Raw genomic sequence first — 18,352 nt, 5'->3', positions numbered from 1 at the left:
GACCAGAAGTGTTATTATGGATTATGGACTCTATGGTATTTTAGTTATAAACGTCTTAATGCTGGATTTGTTTCAGGTTTTGTCTTCTCCAGATGTTAACTGATGGACTGGAGTGCTGTGATGTTTTAATCAGACTCTCATTCTGACGGCACCCATTCACTGCAGAGCATCCATTGCTGAGACACTGATGCAGAGACACATTTCTACAAACCTGATGAAGAAACACACTCCTCCTGATCATTTTCATTGTCAGGTGAAGTATTAGTGAACAGGTTAGCGCAGAGACTCACCATCTGCGTGTGGTTGGGGAAGAAGGTTTGCTCGTTGAGCGGGAACTTCTCTGGACCCAGAGTCTGGTAGAGTTTGATCATGTGAGAGAACTGCAGAATCAAGACACACAAACACATGAATGATTCATTATTATAAAGAACACAACGTTTGTCTTCATCCTCTTGCATCAAAACTCACTCAACTTCAAAAATGAGTTTACTTGAAGGCCATACAGTATGTGTCCCTGCAGCACAGAAGCAGTCATAAGCAGCAGCTATATTTGTAGCAATAGCCAACAATACATTGTATGGATCAAAATTATGGATTTTTCTTTTATGCCAAAAATCATTAGGATATTAAGATCATGTTCCATGAAGATATTTAGTAAATTTCCTACCGTAAATATATCAAAACTTCATTTTTGATTAGTAATATGCATTGCTAAGAATTCATTTGAACAACTTTAAAGGTGATTTTCTCAATATTTAGATTTTTTTGCACCCTCAGATTCCAGATTTTCAAATATTGTCCTAACAAACCATACATCAACGGAAAGCTTATTTATATCAGCTTTCAGATGATGTATAAATCTCAATTTCTAAGAATTAACCCTTATGACTGGTTTTGTGGTCCAGGGTCACATATAACCATAGTGTAAAAGTATTTTTACTTTACTCAAGTAAATTTATAAAGTATCTGAGTGTTTTTCTTTTACTTCACTACATTCCACTACATTTCATAAATAAAAGTTGTTGTTTTTTTACCTTCAATAGTTAAGAACATTAAAAAAATTTGCACTTTTTTGTACTCGAGTAAAACTTTGAATTACTTTTACTCGAGTAAAAGTAAGAAAGTACTAGATTTCTATTTTAATTAAGTATTAAATGAATTTAATATGAAACAGTGCAGTAAAAAGTACAATATTATGCTTTAGAATGTTGTGAAGTAAAAGTTTTCTGTAAAGTACAGACACTTTAAAGCAGAGTAAAATGCTCGACTACTGTCCGCTTCTGCATATAATGCATTACTGTAATGCGATATCATATGAGTTCAGCCCCAAACACACCAACAGTCCTGATAACAGATTGTTTTGTCTTCTTCGTGAGTAGTTTAGTCTGAGAGTCAATCACTAGATCATGCTTTTCAGATTAAACCTGCTTGAGTTTGGCTTGCGGTATACGTACTGACTAGCTTGACTGACTGCTGAAATTATTGTGGGTTTTATTAATTTCTCTGGTGTTTTTGAAGGTATGATGCATATTTTACAATCACAATAATCATTAAGATCTTTTAAAGTTGTTTTTATTTATTTATAGTAAGTAAACTAAGCATTGACTAACAAAGTATTTTAGTTTTATCAGATTATAGCTAATTTAGCTTATATTTATGGTTAAATTAACTTATTAACAATTATAATATTGACCTAAATTAAATAACATTTTGGCTCATGCCTAAAGAAAATGCATTGATTAAGCAGTGTTATTTTAGTATGATTACAGTATTGGTAATATACTTTTATATATATATATATATATATGTATATTTTTAATATACAATTTTTAATAGTTTTAGTAATTTAGTTGTGTGCTTTTGTCATTTTTTGTAAAAAAAAAAAAAAAAGTCTATATAGTTCCTAATAATTTTTATTTCAGTTTTCGTTCTCTTGTGCTTAATTAAAACAAGAACTAATGCAACTAGTGAAAATAAAACAAGTAAAATAAAATAAGTTTTAGAGATGTTTATATTTTATTATTTATTAGATTTTTTTCAAGCAATAACATTTTTATGGTTTTAATTTTTGTTTTAGCAATCTATAACAATAGAATAATGTAATCAAGTATTTTTTTTATATATAATAATAATCTTTTTACATTGTAAGAATGTTTTTGTTTTTGGGAAAATAAATACTTTGTATTAATATTAAAGCAGAATTTGAGGTTTAACCCTAAGCATACATACAATGCATTTGGTATTTATTAGTTTAATCTTTCAGCGAGTGTCATATCTGTTATAGCGAGCATCACTAACAGACTCAGACTGATGTTCGTGCACTAGTAAGGGGTTCAGACTGGTTTGACGCACCACCCAGGGTTTGCTGCAGAAGTTGTAGATGGAGAAGAGCGAGTTAACGCTGGGAACGGAGCCGTAGTGCAGACCGATCACCAGGTTCCTGAAGTCCTCTCCCGGGGTCATGCTGTAGGCGTGCTGGCGGATCAGCACAAAATCTGGCCTGAACGATCTGCAGAGACAAACACAGAGCCACAGAACTTCATTACTGAGGACCAGGGTTGCTGCAGGATTTTTATGCTCAAATTTAAGACCTTTAAAACAATTGGTTTATGCGTACTCCAGTAAAATTAAATACAATTTATAGCAGATACTTGTTTTAAATGCAACAGTGCAAAAGGTACATTATTTCATTGTATGTGGGAATGTGACGCAATAAAAGAGTTTTGGAAAGAAATTAGTAATATGATAGGGCACATGGTTTCGATGATACATTTTCATGTAATATGAGCCCCTAGTGTTTTTTGTTGTTGTTGTTTTGTTTTCTTTTTTGTACATTGTAAGTTTTGTTACAGACACTGTATGTACACGCGTCAGTTTTGTAAGTGTTTCAAGGAAATTTTATGAATTTTAAAAAAATAATTAATAGCATATGAGCGGGGTAGGGCAATGTCTATTGCAACATATTAAACTGTAAATGACTGTAAAAAGCATGATTTACAGTTTTCACGAAAACAAACGTTTATAAAATGATACACGTCACATTTCAGCCTTTAAACCATTTTTAAGAAAGTCAAAAGTATTAATTATAATATTAATTTAAACAATTATTATCGATAAATTGATTAAATGACATATAAATCGTTGGCTGAAAGAAATGGTTACAAATATGTTAACGGAAAAGATAACTTATATATATTAAGAGATAAATACATCATTTTTGATGAGTTTGGGGACCTTTCAAATTTTTTAAAAATGTGGTGAAGTTGGTAATGTGTTGATAGAAGACTAAGAAAAGAGGTGATATTGTATATTAATGTAAAATACTGAGAAACCCTTGTGTGTGTGTGTTTTCTCTGTTACGTGGAAATTTATACGTACATGTGTATAGTTAAAAAGCAATAAAAAGAAATAAAAAAGACATATAAATACATTTTACTGTTTCGATTTTTAAAACGAATTATCTTCTTATCGATCCACCAGTTCACATTTACATCTCTGCGTGTTTGCAGCGTAAAAACATGGGGCTATTTTCACATTGGTCTGAACAAAAACAGCAGACGGACACATTAATTCTCTGCCAGCAGGTGGCGCTTTCGGAACGGCAGAAATATAGCAGTTTTCCTGTAACGGCAGTAAACAAAGCAGCGCAGCACCAGACTTTGAAACATGCAGCGTCATGTTTATTAAACGAAATCATAACCTTTTGAAGTTTAATCGTCACATTAAGCCATATCACCAATTCTGGTCTTTCCGTCCCTAATTTTAAGACACCTTGAAACCGTAATTAAGACGTTCTTGTACAATTTGAGACTTATTATGGCCTTAAATTTGCTACAACTAAATGTAAGACTTTTTAAGGACACCCGGGGAAACCCTGAGGACGGACATCTGTCACACATGCTGAAGATCCAGAAACAGCAGAAGCTGGAAGAGTGTGTGTGTGTATATCATCATCTTCATGACATGACTGAACGCTCCTGGAGGAACATCACAGCACACACACACACACACACACACACACACACACGTTCACATTCTCTCCAGTCATCAGGATACTTTGGCATCTTTACGTTCCCTCATAAAACACTCACACGTGTGCTGAAGAACATCGCGCTCTTCTGTCTTTGTTTAGCATGCATTCACACTGCAAAAAAAGATTTTCTTCCTTAGTATTTTTGTCTTGTTTTCTAATATAAATATCTACAAAGTACAAGTAAGATGACTTAAGATATTATGTCTTGTTTTCTGAAAATATCATCCAAAGTTTTAAAACATCTGCCAATCGGGCAAGAAAAATAATCTTGTTTAGCCTTTGAATCAAGATTATTTTTCTTAACCTACTGGCAGATATTTTTACTAGTTTTAAGCAAAAATTTGGATAATATTTTCAGAAAACAAGACATAATATCTTAAGTCATTTTACTTGTCAAGTAAATGCATCCTAATTCAAGAATTTGTAGATATTTATACTAGAAAACAAGACAAAAATACTAAGGAAGAAAATCTATTTTTTTTTGTAGTGCAGTTATCAACAACTGCTAAAAATCATCTTTTAAGCAAGAGGCATTTACACTGCTTTAGATATTCAGACTTGCACAGATATGTCTTTAATATTAGTGTGTTTTGAATTGTTTTAGTCAAGTTAAAAACAAGTGAATAATCTGAAGGACAAAACTGATATTAAAGACGCAGTCTATGAAAACAAGTATTGAGATTGTATGTGGTGCTGCTTCTCAATCTTATTCAAGGATTTTTAGATATCTTAGCTGGAAAATAAGACAAAAGCACAGAATTGTTTGTACATTATGGTTCAAAAGTTTGGGGTTAATATGATTTTGTAAAAGAGCTCATAATGCCAGTAAAGTCATTTATAATGTTGCAAAAGATTTTTATTTTATTTTATTTTTTAAATAAATGCTGTTCTTTTGAACTTCCTATTCATCTGCGAATTCTGAAAAATCACGGTTTTCACAGATATATTAATGTTTTCAGCATTGCTAATAATCAGAAATGTTTCTTGAGCAGCAAATCTGAATATTAGAATGATTTCTGAAGATCATGTGACACTGAAGACTGGAGTAATGATGCTGAAAATACAGTTTTGATCACAGAAATAAATTACAGGTTAACAGATATTCACATAGAAAATTGATATTTTAAATTATAATAATATTTCAAATTTTTTACTGTATTTGTGATCAAATAAACACAGCTTTGGTGAGCAGAAGAGACTGTAAGTGTGTGTCGCGGGTGTGTTTCTTAAAGGGCCGGTTCAGCTCATGTGCACACACACTATTAATAGTGGCTTTTATTAAGCTAGTATAAGATGTCTGTTTAAGTGAGGCAGGTATAAATAATCTCCATGTGTTTGGCAGATGATGGACATGTGAAGCCGAGAGTGGCGCGAGTGTGAGAGGCCCAGACAGGAAGTACATTCTGCAGGCTCCATTACAGCCGTGCTGTTTTCATTAAGATGAGCTTTATTAATACAGTGTATCAAATCACACGCTTTATTTGCTCTTCAGGCGCACACAGAAAACTAGCCGCTGCTTCAGACTTGAATCACATATAACCCACATTAAAGATGGACAGTGCTGTGTTAGTCTGTGGTTAGTTAGTGGATGATGTTGCTAGTTAATGTGATTCTCTAGCTCTACACACTGACTTCATACATGCACTAAAAACCGCCAAAACACACTGAGTGATGGAGAAAGGACTGTGTTTCTAGTCTGAACACACATTAACGCTGAAAACACCAAACTCATTTGTGTCTGGCTGAAACGCTGGAAAAACAGAGCTGAGATTTGTGATTCATTCGTCATGTACAACACTTTTAGATCTGTCTGTGTTTTAGAGCTGAACATGAACAAACACACCAAAAAAAAAAAAAAAAAAAAAAAAAATTAAAAAAAAATTAAATCGACTAAAAAACACTTAATTTAAAAAAAATCTTATTTTATTTCAGCTATTTGCCAAGTCAACATTTCTCATTTGCATTTAGTTTAACTTAACAATTAGTTAATAAAAACTAGAGACATATTTACAAAAATAAATAAATAAAGTACAAAACACACACACACAAAAAATGGATTTAAAAAAAGACAAATTCACAATAATAATAAAGCTATATAGGCATTTAAAAAATGAACTAAACTTTAACTGAAATGTAAAAAAGTTAAATTATAAAAATTCAAAACATCAACAAAACTAGACATATTTAAAAAATAAAAATAAAGAAAAACAGTAAAACTTGAACTAAAATAAAACAACAAACTGAAACTCTAAAAATAAAAAGTATCTTGGTGACAGTGAAATAACACACCTGACCACTTTGGTTCCTCCGCGGTTCACCTGCATGTCCACCGTACAGCCGGAGTTCACATACGACACCAGATTGATCTCAGTGAACTCAGCCTGAAACACACAACAGAGCATTATACTTAACTACCACTATAATCATAAAAATATAATTAAATACATATATATATGTATATATATATATATATATATATATATATATTAGTGCTGTCAAACAATTAAAAAAATTAACTAATTAATCGCACATTTGTTCTGAAATTAATCGATTAATATTACTGTCTTTGTGTCATGGAATATAGTTTCAAGAGGTTTTCAGGCGAAAATGTACTTGTTTATAGTTCAAATATGCAGTTTGTTAATAAAGATAGCATCTATTTGAAAATTTGCTTCGATGTTTTAGGAGCTGTGAGCTGCGGATGGTCTGTGGCCGTTCTGCGCTCATGAACCCGCAGAGAGAGCGCCTCAACTCGGCCAGATCTCTTGGAATTTACCGCTGGCTCTGATGTCTCTGTAGTGGTTAAACATGAGATGTAATTCGATTTGGGTAAATCTAACGGTTGTCTTTGGTCTCATTAATCTATTATTTGTTCCAGAGAAAACAGTTTTGGCAAAATCTCATGTTTATGTAATTCAATGCTGTATATCAGAGCGCTGCCTTTGTACTTTTGACAGAATTGCCTGGCAACTTTTATGATGGCTGTTGTTGTTTATTAAATATTATTATTCAATAAATAATATTTTGTATTAATAATAGTATTTAATAATAGTGTTTAGTATTGAGAAACAGTGCGTGTTCATGATGGTGATTTTAGTTACATTGTTCCACCAATAGATGGCGACAAGAGACTGTTTTTATGAGTCAGCAGTAAAGAATTTTACATTGAAAAGTTATAAACGCTATAAACGGAAGTTATTTTTAGTTTGACGCAGCTTGACGCAACGAACAAATGCACCGAGCAGCAAAATCACCCTTAACAGATGAAAGGATATTAATTAAGGTTACGACAAAGATATCGCTTTCCTCAGCAGATATTCAAACTAATGTTTTATTGTGAATATGAGACTGATCTGAAGAATGAATGCTGTATCAGATGTAGGTAATCATGATCGCTCAGTCAATCTCTCTCTCATAATACTCTACATAATACAGCAAGTATTTCATACAATAAGGTTTCAATGAAGCAACTCAATGTTCCTTCGTTACTAGTTCTAAAGTGACGTTTTGGAATTAGTAACGGAGGCTTGGGCTCAGCTGTTAAACTGTCAACTTTAGATTTGAATCCGTGGTGGAAGGAAGTAGTTCCGCACAAAAGAGAGCTTTTAAAGACACTATGTTGTTATTTTGTTTATGTATTTACACACTCGTGCCGTCGAACTGTTGTATAAACGCAATATCACACTCGTTTACCTACGGCCGAATCACAGCCGTGCTGATATACAGCCATATATCACGTCTACTCGTGTGATACAGCTTATATATTTACAGCATATAATTTTTTTATATATATTAAAATTTAATTTCAACTAATTACCGAGGCAACATTTCTCATTTTCATTTAGTTTAACTTTAATAACACATCTGAGATATGGATGAGACCAGACTGAGCTGAATGAAAACAGTGAAAAATGAAAAATAATGTTTCCATTGGTCAGTCAAACAGACAGTTCCGCCCCCAAACTCACACCATTGGTCAGTTCTTCCAGCTGAACTTCAACACTTAGATCGTTTTTAAAGTAAAACTAAACCAGCATTTTGAAGGCACTGAATCACAGATATGAAATATAGATTTCTACAGTCCATAAACACAAAATCAACAACAATATTGTCTGATCTGATCAAATGCATTATTATGATGCCAGCTTCAGATATTCACTTCATTAAGGGACAATATTTACCCTGGAAATGACTTTCAGAGGCATTTTTATATTTATAAAACACCAAAATAATAAACATCAAAAGCTTTTTTAAATAAAAAAATTATGACTTTTAGTTGCATAAATACAGTAACTCGAAAGTTTGGGATTGGTACGATTATTCATTTATTTGATCAAAAATACAGTAAAAATTGTGAAATATTATTGTGATTTAAAACAGCTGTTTTCTATGTGAATATCTGTTAAACTGTAATTTATTTCTGTGATGCGCAGCTTTATTTTCAGCATCATTACTGCAGTCTTCAGTGTCACATGATCTTCAGAAATCATAATAATATGCTGATTTGCTGCTCAAGAAACATTCTGATTATTATCAATGTTGAAAACAGTTGTGCTGCCAAAACTTCGTCTGCGTCTCAGAGCGTTTAAAGGACGTGAAGATTTAAAGGACAAAGCAGCTCTAGAGGACACACGCATCGGACGCTCTGATTGGCCGCTGGCTCAGAGGCGGAGCTCTATTGGCCGGCGGCGTGGAGCGACAGCGCGGGATTGGTGCCAGACTCACGCTGCCATGGTTACGCTCCGGGTAACGCATTCAGGCCGCTGTGAAAGAAAACAGGAGAAAGTCCAAGAGACAAACAAGCTTCCTTCCTCTGTAACTCACGTCTGGAGGACCAATGATCATCACTTCTAATGCAGATGTTTGAGCAATTCAAAAATTCTAATTACTCCTCGTGATATATTCATTTATATTAAATAAGGCCCTTCATTGGCTGAAAGGCAAGTAAAAAAATATCTGCTCAGTAATTTTATAGAAACTACCATTAATGATGTGAACATACACTACTGTTCAAAAGTGTTTTGATACTTTTATTCAACAAGGACGCATTAAATTGATCAAAAGTGGCAGTAAAGACATTTATAATGTAGGAAAAGACTGTTCTTTTGAACTTTCTATTCATCTGTGAATCCTAAAAAATAAAATGCATCACGGTTTCCACAAAAATATTAATGTTTTCAACATTGCTAATAATCAGAGATGTTTCTTGAGCAGCAAATCAGCATATTATTATGATTTCTGAAGATCATGTGACACTGAAGACTGCAGTAATGATGCTGAAAATACAGCTGCGCATCACAGAAATAAATTACAGTTTAACACATATTCAAACAGCTGTTTTACATTAGAATAATATTTCACAATTTTTACTGTATTTTTAATCAAATAAATGTAGCTTTGGTGAGCACAAAAGACTCTTTTCGAAACATTAAACTTTTCAACATTAGTCTGAGACCAACGGTTGTCATTCCAAACAGTCTCTCTCTCTCTCTCTCTCTCACACACACAAACACAAACACACACACTCTCTTTCATTCACTCTCTCTCACACACACACACACGCTCTGCTCTGGCGTCGTGATCCCATCTGGAATCTGGCAGGTATTTTTGGAACTGAAGCTAATGGGTGTCATTAGGGTGAAGAATGCAAGGTGCCTTTCACCCGATCACATGACCAGCGCTCATAAACACACACACACACACACACACACACATAACCTCCTCCTCATCATCATCTGTGTGTCAGTGTGGAACGGATCGAGCTCATGATGCTCGTGATGTTCGCGTCTCTCAGCTCTTCTCTGAATCTCAATCAGGTTCCGGCTTATAAAACAAACCGAGAGCCGTCGACGCCACATCATACTCTAAACTCTATCTCTAAATAATATGCTATCAGCACAGATATAACTACTTATTTGAGATTTTCTTCCTTTTCAAATTTTTATTTATTTATTTAAATTTTGTCATTTTTTTTTTATTTTTAGAATTTTCTTCAAAATCTTTTGGGAGTATAAATAAATAAAATAAACAAATAAACAAGTCATAATATAATAAATAATGTAATATAATAAATATAATTCATCCCTTTTGGGAGTTCAAATAAATAAAGTCAAAATATAATAAATAATACATATAATTGAATCAAAATAAGAATGAATGAATAATTTAAAAACATTATTATTATTATTTAAAAAATATATTTTCTTTCTTTCTTTTTTGTATTTTAATTTTAGAATTTTTATTAAAATCTTTTGGTAGTACAAATAAATAAAGTCATAATATAATAAATAATAAATATAATTTCATCAAAGTAAGAATGTATGAATAATAAAAAAAAACATGTATTATTATTATTTATTTATTTATTGCTTTTTTATTATTTTTTTTTTTTGTCTTTTTAGAATTTTCATTAAAATCTTTTGGGAGTCCAAATAAATAAAGTCATAATATAATAAATAATAAATATAATTTAATCAAAATAAGAATGAATGAATGAATGAATGAAAAGAATGAATGAATACATAAATAAATAATTTTTTATCAGGCCATGATTTTTTAGTTTTTATGATTTTAATTATAGTTAGAGTTGCTCTGAGGTCATGAGGACACGACTGATGGACGGCAGGACAAACACATGGAGCGTCCAGCAGCAGATGAAGCTCTGCTGAGCAGATGTTTCCATCAGAACATCAGGACAAACAGCAGGACCTCACAAGACTGTAAACACGCTACCGCAGCGCTGACGTCACACACCATCGGCACAGAGAGCACAAAGCGTCTGCTGTGAGTCCTGCGGCTCTGTGGAGTGTTATTAAGAGCCTCAGATAACGAAGCTCATCTGGAGATCAGCACAGACCCACAGCATCCAGATGAAGGTCGACTGAGGCTGAAGTCCAGCTGTGTGTCTGTGTGTTTTATCAGTGTGCTGCTTTATGTACAGTTACAATCACGCAGTATCTAGTGTGCAGTATGCAGTAGGCTGACTGTGTGTGAGATTTGGCTGCTCCCTACTGAGGGCACGTCTGAGCACCAGATGACACCTTATAAGGCATGACAAACACTGACGAACACTAAACCATCAGCAGAATCCATCATCACTTTGATCATTAGGGTTTCACTCTTTACATTACGACTGAAATAAAGCACTAAAATATTTCCATCACAACAGCTACTTCTGCCACTTTCGAATACCAAGAAGATGACAGACAAACATGAGATGAAATATGAGGCATGAAAAATCGAATAAGCAAAATATATTACAGAATATTAAATAAATAAATAAATAAAAACTTTAAATAGTCCAATGACATAATCATAAAGTAAAAATAAAAATAAATAATAAATATTAATTAATTAACTAAAATAAATAATAAATAAAAATCCAATTAAATAATCATAAAGTAAAAATAAATTAAATAATAAATATAAATTAATTCAAATAAACTGTAAATAAACATACACACAAAAATAAACTAAAACTTTAAGAAGTCCAATTAAATAATCATAAAGTAATACTAAATAAATATTAAATATAAATAAGTTAATTAACTAAAATAAATGAATAAAAACTTTAAAGAGACTAATTAAATAATCATAGAGTACTAATAAACTAAATAATAAATATAAATTAACTGAAATAACCCTTATCCTTAAATAAATAAATAAAGTACATCTTGACTTAAGTCCACTTAAACAAACAAACAAACAAAAAAATGAATATATATATATATATAAGCTGCTGGTAAAGGAGCAGGATGATGATGATGATGATGATGATGATGATGTGCGTGTGTTTGTTCCTCTGAACAGCAGCACAGTTCAAAACACAGCAGCAACAGAGCTCAGGAAACACACACACACACACACACACACACACACACTCACACACACACACACACACACACACACATGTTCGTTTTTGTGAAAAGTGGGGACATCCCACAGGCGTAATGGTTTTTATACTGTACTTACAGTATGTGCTATTGTCCTACACCAACCCTACACCTAAACCTACCCCTTACAGGAGACTGTGCATTTCAACTTTCCCCAAAAAAACCTCATTCTGAGTGATTTATAAGTGTTTTGAAAAGTGGGGACATGGGTCAATGTCCTGAGATGCCACCTTCACCTTGTAATACCTGCCATACCCTCGTCATTATACACATCTATGTCCTGACTTTTCACAAAAACACGCGCGCACACACACACACACACACACACACACACACACACACACACACACACACACACACACACACACACACACACACACATGCACACACACACACACACACATGCACACAATGGTTCACAGATGTAGAGTCAGAGATGCTATCGGCGCTGGAACGGTGGCTGTCTAGACGCTGGGCTGGAAACACACGAAAACACAGGAGAATCACAGCAACACACACACACACACACTCACCTGCTCCACGCGGATCTCATACTCTCCGTTCAGCTTCTGTCCTCTAAAGTACTTCACCCTGAAAAACAGCACAGGACCCTCGTTACTCAAGCAGCTGGATCCACACGACTCCAGAGCAGTGCTTCTCAGCTGGTTTGGCCTCGGGACCCACGTTTTCTAGTTTTTGTTAATACAATTAAGTTGGTATGAGCCACCACAGTCATTTAAACATACAAAATGACACAAAGTGAAAATAACATGGTATTTTGGGTGAATATGGTGAATATACAATACTAACATGAACTGTTAATGAAACGTGGAAACCTGAATAGAATGAACATCATAACTTCATGACAATCCTTCCCAGCTAACACACGCAGTACCAGTATGTGATTTATCAGTACTGTGCTTTTATTTCACGCGTTGCATGCTCGTAGTGTCTGCGCTTTAGTGAAGTGATCTACAGCGCGGCGCCACGTTCACGTCTGCTATTGAAGAATGCGTGCTACGAACACAGGACAGGATAGTTTGTTTTTCTGAGGTGAGAGATGAGAGATTTCATAAGTTACGAAAATAACGATAGAATAATGACACTGACATTAACCAGTCAACATCTCATCTGACCGCAGATACTGAATCAGGACGGAGCGTATTTCAGGCACTCTTTACTTAAAGTGCATCTGACAGAAGTGTCTACAGCTTTCATGCACGTCTTTTAAAATAAAAGTCTCGCATCAGAAAAACATTAAGAATTACGTTTTTTGTTGTTGATGTCGTTTCTTTGGCCGCACACTCACACTCTTCCTGCTACACACACACACACACACACACACACACATGTTGGTATTAGTGCTCGTAACACCACGTCTCAGGCATTGTTCAAATAAGTACAAGCTAGCAAGGGAAGGAATAAATAGAAAGGTAGAGAAAGATAAAGAGAAAGTTTTTTTTAAGTTTAGGATGAAGTCAAGTAGTGTCGAAAGAGATGAGTTTTCAGCTGTTGCTTGAAGACTGACAGGGATCCAGCACTCCGGATCGGGTGGGAAGATTATTCCAGCAGCCAGGAATGATCTGGAGCGTGATTTTGAGCCTCTCTGTGATGGTATCACGAGGCGTCGCTCACTAGCAGATCTCAGATTTCTGGAGGGGATGTAGTTTGTTAATAGAGAGTGCAAGTAAGCGGGTGCTGAGCCTGTGGTTGTTCTATATGCAAGCATCAGTGTCTTGAACTTGATGCGAGCTGCGATTGGTAGCCAGTGCAGGAGATAAAGAGAGGTGTAACATGGGCTCTTTTGGGTTCGTTGAAGACCAGTCGTGCCGCCGCATTCTGAATCATTTGTAGAGGTTTGACTGTGTTTGATGGAAGTCCAGCCAGAAGAGCATTGCAATAGTCCAGCCTAGAAATGACAAGGGCCTGGACAAGAAGTTGTGCAGCATGCTCCGTCAGAAAGGGCCTGATCTTTCTGATGTTGCACTGCAATAAATGCTTTTCTTACTTAGATTTTTAGTCTTGTTTACAGCCAAAATATCTAAGAATTCTTAAATCAAGAAGGATTTTCTAGACAAGTAAAAATTATCGTCTTGTTTTCAGGAAAAACAAGTCAAAATTAAGTGAGTTTTTGCTTGAAACAAGCTAAATAATCTGCCAATGGGGTAAGAAAAATAATCTTATGTCAAACACTTAATTTTGACATGTTTTTTCTGAAAACGAGACGATAATTTTTACTTGTCTAGAAAATCCTTTAAAAGCATTTTTTGCAGACACGTGTGTAGTGCAAACCTGCAAGATCGAGCAGTCTTTGCAGTGTGCTCTTTGAAGGTCAGCTGGTCATCAAAGATTACACCAAGATTTCTGACCGAAGTTGATGGGGTAATTGTTGATGAACCTAACTGGATGGTGAAATCATGCTGTAGAGTCGGAGCGGCGGGGAAGATAAGAAGCTCTTTCTTATCTTTGTCAGGTTGAGCTGGAGGTGATGTTCTTTCATCCATGCCGAGATGTCTGACAGGCAACCTGAGATCCGTGCAGCTACCGTTGGATCATCTGGTTGAAAGGAGAGATAGAGCTGTGTGTCATCAGCGTAGCAGTGGTAGGAGAATCCATGTGCCTGTATGATGGGACCCAGTGATGTAGTGTATGTGGAGAAGAGGAGGGGTCCAAGAACTGATCCCTGAGGAACCCCAGTGACCAGTGTATGTGCTTTGGATACCTCCCCTCCCCAGGCCACCCTGAAAGACCTACCAGTGAGATAGGACTCAAACCAGCGAAGTGTAGTCCCAGTGATGCCCAGTGATGAGAGGGTGGAGAGGAGTATCTGATGATTGACAGTGTCAAACGCGGCAGATAGATCCAGCAGAATGAGGACTGATGATTTGGAATGGGCTTTTGCAATTCGCAGGGCTTCAGTGACCGAGAGAAGTGCAGTCTCAGTTGAATGGCCCCTCCTGAAACCTGACTGTTTAGCGTCCAGTTTGTTGTTCTGTGAAAGAAACAATGAGACCTGGTTGAAGACAACACGTTCAAGTGTTTTCGCTATGAATGGAAGGAGAGAGACAGGTCTGTAGTTTTCTATCAGAGAAGTGTTTAATGTAGGTTTTTGGAGCAGTGGGGTTACCCGAGCCTGCTTGAACGCAGTGGGGAAGATGCCTGTGAGGAGGGATGTGTTGATGATGTGCCGGTAAGAGCGTAGGAGAGATTGCTTGGAGACGGTGCGAGGGGATTGGGTCTAGAGGACATGTTGTAGGATGGTTGGAGAGGAGAAGCTTGGATACTTGAGCCTCAGTGAGGGGACAGAAGGAGAAGATGGGACACACACACACACAATCATTCACACACACGCTCACTCACACACACACACACACACACACACGTTCGTTTTTGTGAAAAGTGGGGACATTCCATAGGCGTAATGGTTTTTATACTGTACTTACTGTATGTGCTATTGTCCTACACCAACCCTACACCTAAACTTTCAACAAAAAAACCTCATTCTGAGTGATTTATAAGCGTTTTGAAAAGTGGGGACATGGGTCAATGTCCTGAGATGTCACCTTCACCTTGTAATACCTGCCATACCTCGTCATTATACACATCTATGTCCTCACTTTTCACAAAACACACACACACACACATCTATGTCCTCACTTTTCACAAAACACACACACACACACACACACACACACACACACACACACACACACACACACCTCACACACACACTCACACACACACACCTCACACACACACACTCACACACACACACACTCACACTCACACACTCACACACACACACACACACACACACACACACACACACACACACACACACACACACACACACACACACACACACACACTCACAGAACAAGCACACACTCATTTGCATGTAGATTAGCCCAGACTCGTTGACTCTGACCCTGAAGCACAGAAAACCCTGCAGCGTTAGAGTCATCCCTTACAGAGTTAGTATTACAGCTGCATTGCAAGCAATGACCACAATTTTCAAAATCCACAAACACTTTTGTCATTCATACTCCACAACCTGCAAAACACTACACATTTCCAGCACATTTTCCAGATGCTAACACACTGCTTTCAAAACTGATAAAAGCACATTCAAATCAGAACGATGGCAAACTGTCCATTTCTGCAGGAATTAATCGAAATATAAAATCTTAGCAGAATATTTATTATGAAATTGAATAATAATTATTCCAAACACAACTAAATGCAATTTCAGCTGAAAGCCAAATGTCCAAATGTCCTATTTTAGTCTTCTTTCTTTCTCTCTTTTTAGGTTATCTTTTGATAAAAGGATGGCTTCGGAATGATTTAGTTTGGGAACATGGATCAGGGAAGACACATCGGTGGGGAAGAAGAATAGCAGAGAGACGGAGGACTAGAAGCCTCACAGTACTGAACATCCATCCATCTACTCCACACATCTTCCCAGCGCTTGTCCTATGAAGGGTCAGGAGGCTGGAGCCTTTCATGGGTCACAGGCAGGACAGCCCCTGGACAGTCTCCGGGTCACCTGTCCTGTGTGTCTCTGGATTGTGGGAGAAACCCAGAGAACACCAGCAGCAGCTGCACTCAATGCTGCACACACACCTCATTACACTTTCTTATTATATATATATATATATATATATATATTGTTTTGTTTTTTCTTAACTTTTTATATGTATTTTTATTTTTCACAAGTAAATTTTGTAAATGTTGATGAGTTTTGTTTTTGGTATATAAAGAAATAGGGTGGAAATGCTGCTTTTCACATTAATTATTTGTGCTGTAATACAGTCAGTAAAATGAAAAGATGTTATTCTTATCCAATCATGAAATACTTATGTGACAAATCATTCAAACTTCAAAGATAAAAGTTCATAGTTTATGTAATGCTCCCTGTTGTTAGTATTTTTTAGATCAGTGTGTTATGAATGAAATGTATGTTTTCTGAATGAGAGTTGTTCGCAGTGTTATGATGAAACAAGCTTATTTTGAGACCTGTATGAAGTGTGTTGTTGGTCTGAGTGAGTTTTGGAGGCGATATCAACCGTTTGTGTGAACAGTTTTGAAAATGTGGTTTCAGTATTGAACAATGCTTGTTAGCAATTGAAAAAAACTGTAGTTATAGTTCAATTATTAATTATATTTTATTAATGAATTATTAGTTATTATAATTGTATTATTTTAATGTTATTATTATTTATTATATTCTATGTTCTTCATAAATGATTGATTTAATTATTATTTTACATGTATTATTGTTATTATTATTATTATATACACTTTTTTTTTTTTACTTTTTTTAATTTTGTTTGTTGTACCGGTATATATATATATATATATATATATACACAGTGATGAGTGTGCATGTGTGTGTGTGTGTGTGTGTGTGTGAGCGAGCGTATGTATGTGTGTGTGTGTGTGCACCTCTGTGTGTGTGTGTGTGTGTGTGTGTGTGCGTGTGAGTGTGAGCGAGCCTATGTATGTGTGTGTGTGTGTGTGTGTGCACCTCTGTGTGTGTGTGTGTGTGTGTGTGTGCACCTCTGTGTGTGTGTGTGTGTGTGTGTGTGTGTGTGTGTGTGTGTGCACCTCTGTGTGTGTGTGTGTGTGTGCACCTCTGTGTGTGTGTGTGTGTGTGTGTGTGCACCTCTGTGTGTGTGTGTGTGTGTGTGTGTGTGTGTGCGTGAGTGTGAGCGAGCCTATGTATGTGTGTGTGTGTGTGTGTGTGTGTGCACCTGTGTGTGTGTGTGAGTGAGCGTATGTGTGTGTGTGTGTGTGTGTGTGTGTGCGTGTGTGAGTGTGAGCGAGCCTATGTATGTGTGTGTGTGTGTGTGTGTGTGTGTTTGAGCGTGAGTGACATATGAGGACATAAATGTGTATAATGACAAGGGTAAGACAGGTATTACAAGGAGAAGGTGATTTATGAGGACATTTCCCGTGTCCCCGTATTTCAAAAGGCTTATAAATCACACAGAATGAGTTTTTTTGAGAAAGTAAAAATGCCTGTAGTCTCCTGTAAGGGGTAGGGTTGGTGTAGGACGATAGAATATACAGTTTGTACAGTATAACAACCATTACGCCTATGGAGAGTCCCCACAATTCACAAAAACAAACGTGTGTGTGTGTGTGTGTGCTGACAGACAGAAGCGGAGCTGGTCAGTGGAGTGATTGTCTCCTCACACCGAGCAGCAGCGCTGGGAAAGAGGCCCCGTCCGTCAGGGGCCCGTCGTCTCCCAGAGACCCTCAGACTGCGCTCAGGAATGCACAGAGGAGCAGACAGACAGACAGCATCTGCTCTCCTCCTGCGTCTGGCGTTCAGCAGCGCTGCGGTCTGGAGAGAAACGCTCGGGCGGACTCTAGTGGACAAACACAGTCACTGCTTCAGCTCAGCTCCACCTCCTGAACACAG

General features: G+C 36.2%; 1 protein-coding gene across 1 annotated transcript in view; it reads right to left on the bottom strand.

The window, feature by feature from the left end:
• syn3 (synapsin III) overlaps positions 1-18,352 on the bottom strand; it is a 63,454-nt gene that overhangs the window by 39,451 nt on the left and 5,651 nt on the right. Inside the window, exons 3-6 of the mRNA XM_058774383.1 lie at positions 12,459-12,516; positions 6,323-6,414; positions 2,353-2,509; positions 291-380 (exon numbers count right to left, since the gene is read on the bottom strand). Of these exons, the coding sequence (XP_058630366.1) occupies positions 291-380; positions 2,353-2,509; positions 6,323-6,414; positions 12,459-12,516 (397 nt within the window). The remainder of the gene's footprint in view (positions 1-290; positions 381-2,352; positions 2,510-6,322; positions 6,415-12,458; positions 12,517-18,352) is intronic.

This window comes from Onychostoma macrolepis, chromosome 04 (assembly GCF_012432095.1).
Source record: "Onychostoma macrolepis isolate SWU-2019 chromosome 04, ASM1243209v1, whole genome shotgun sequence".
Lineage (NCBI taxonomy): Eukaryota > Metazoa > Chordata > Actinopteri > Cypriniformes > Cyprinidae > Onychostoma > Onychostoma macrolepis.
The sequence above is the reverse complement of the archived record's forward strand: the minus strand, read 5'-3'. Positions and strand labels throughout refer to the sequence as shown.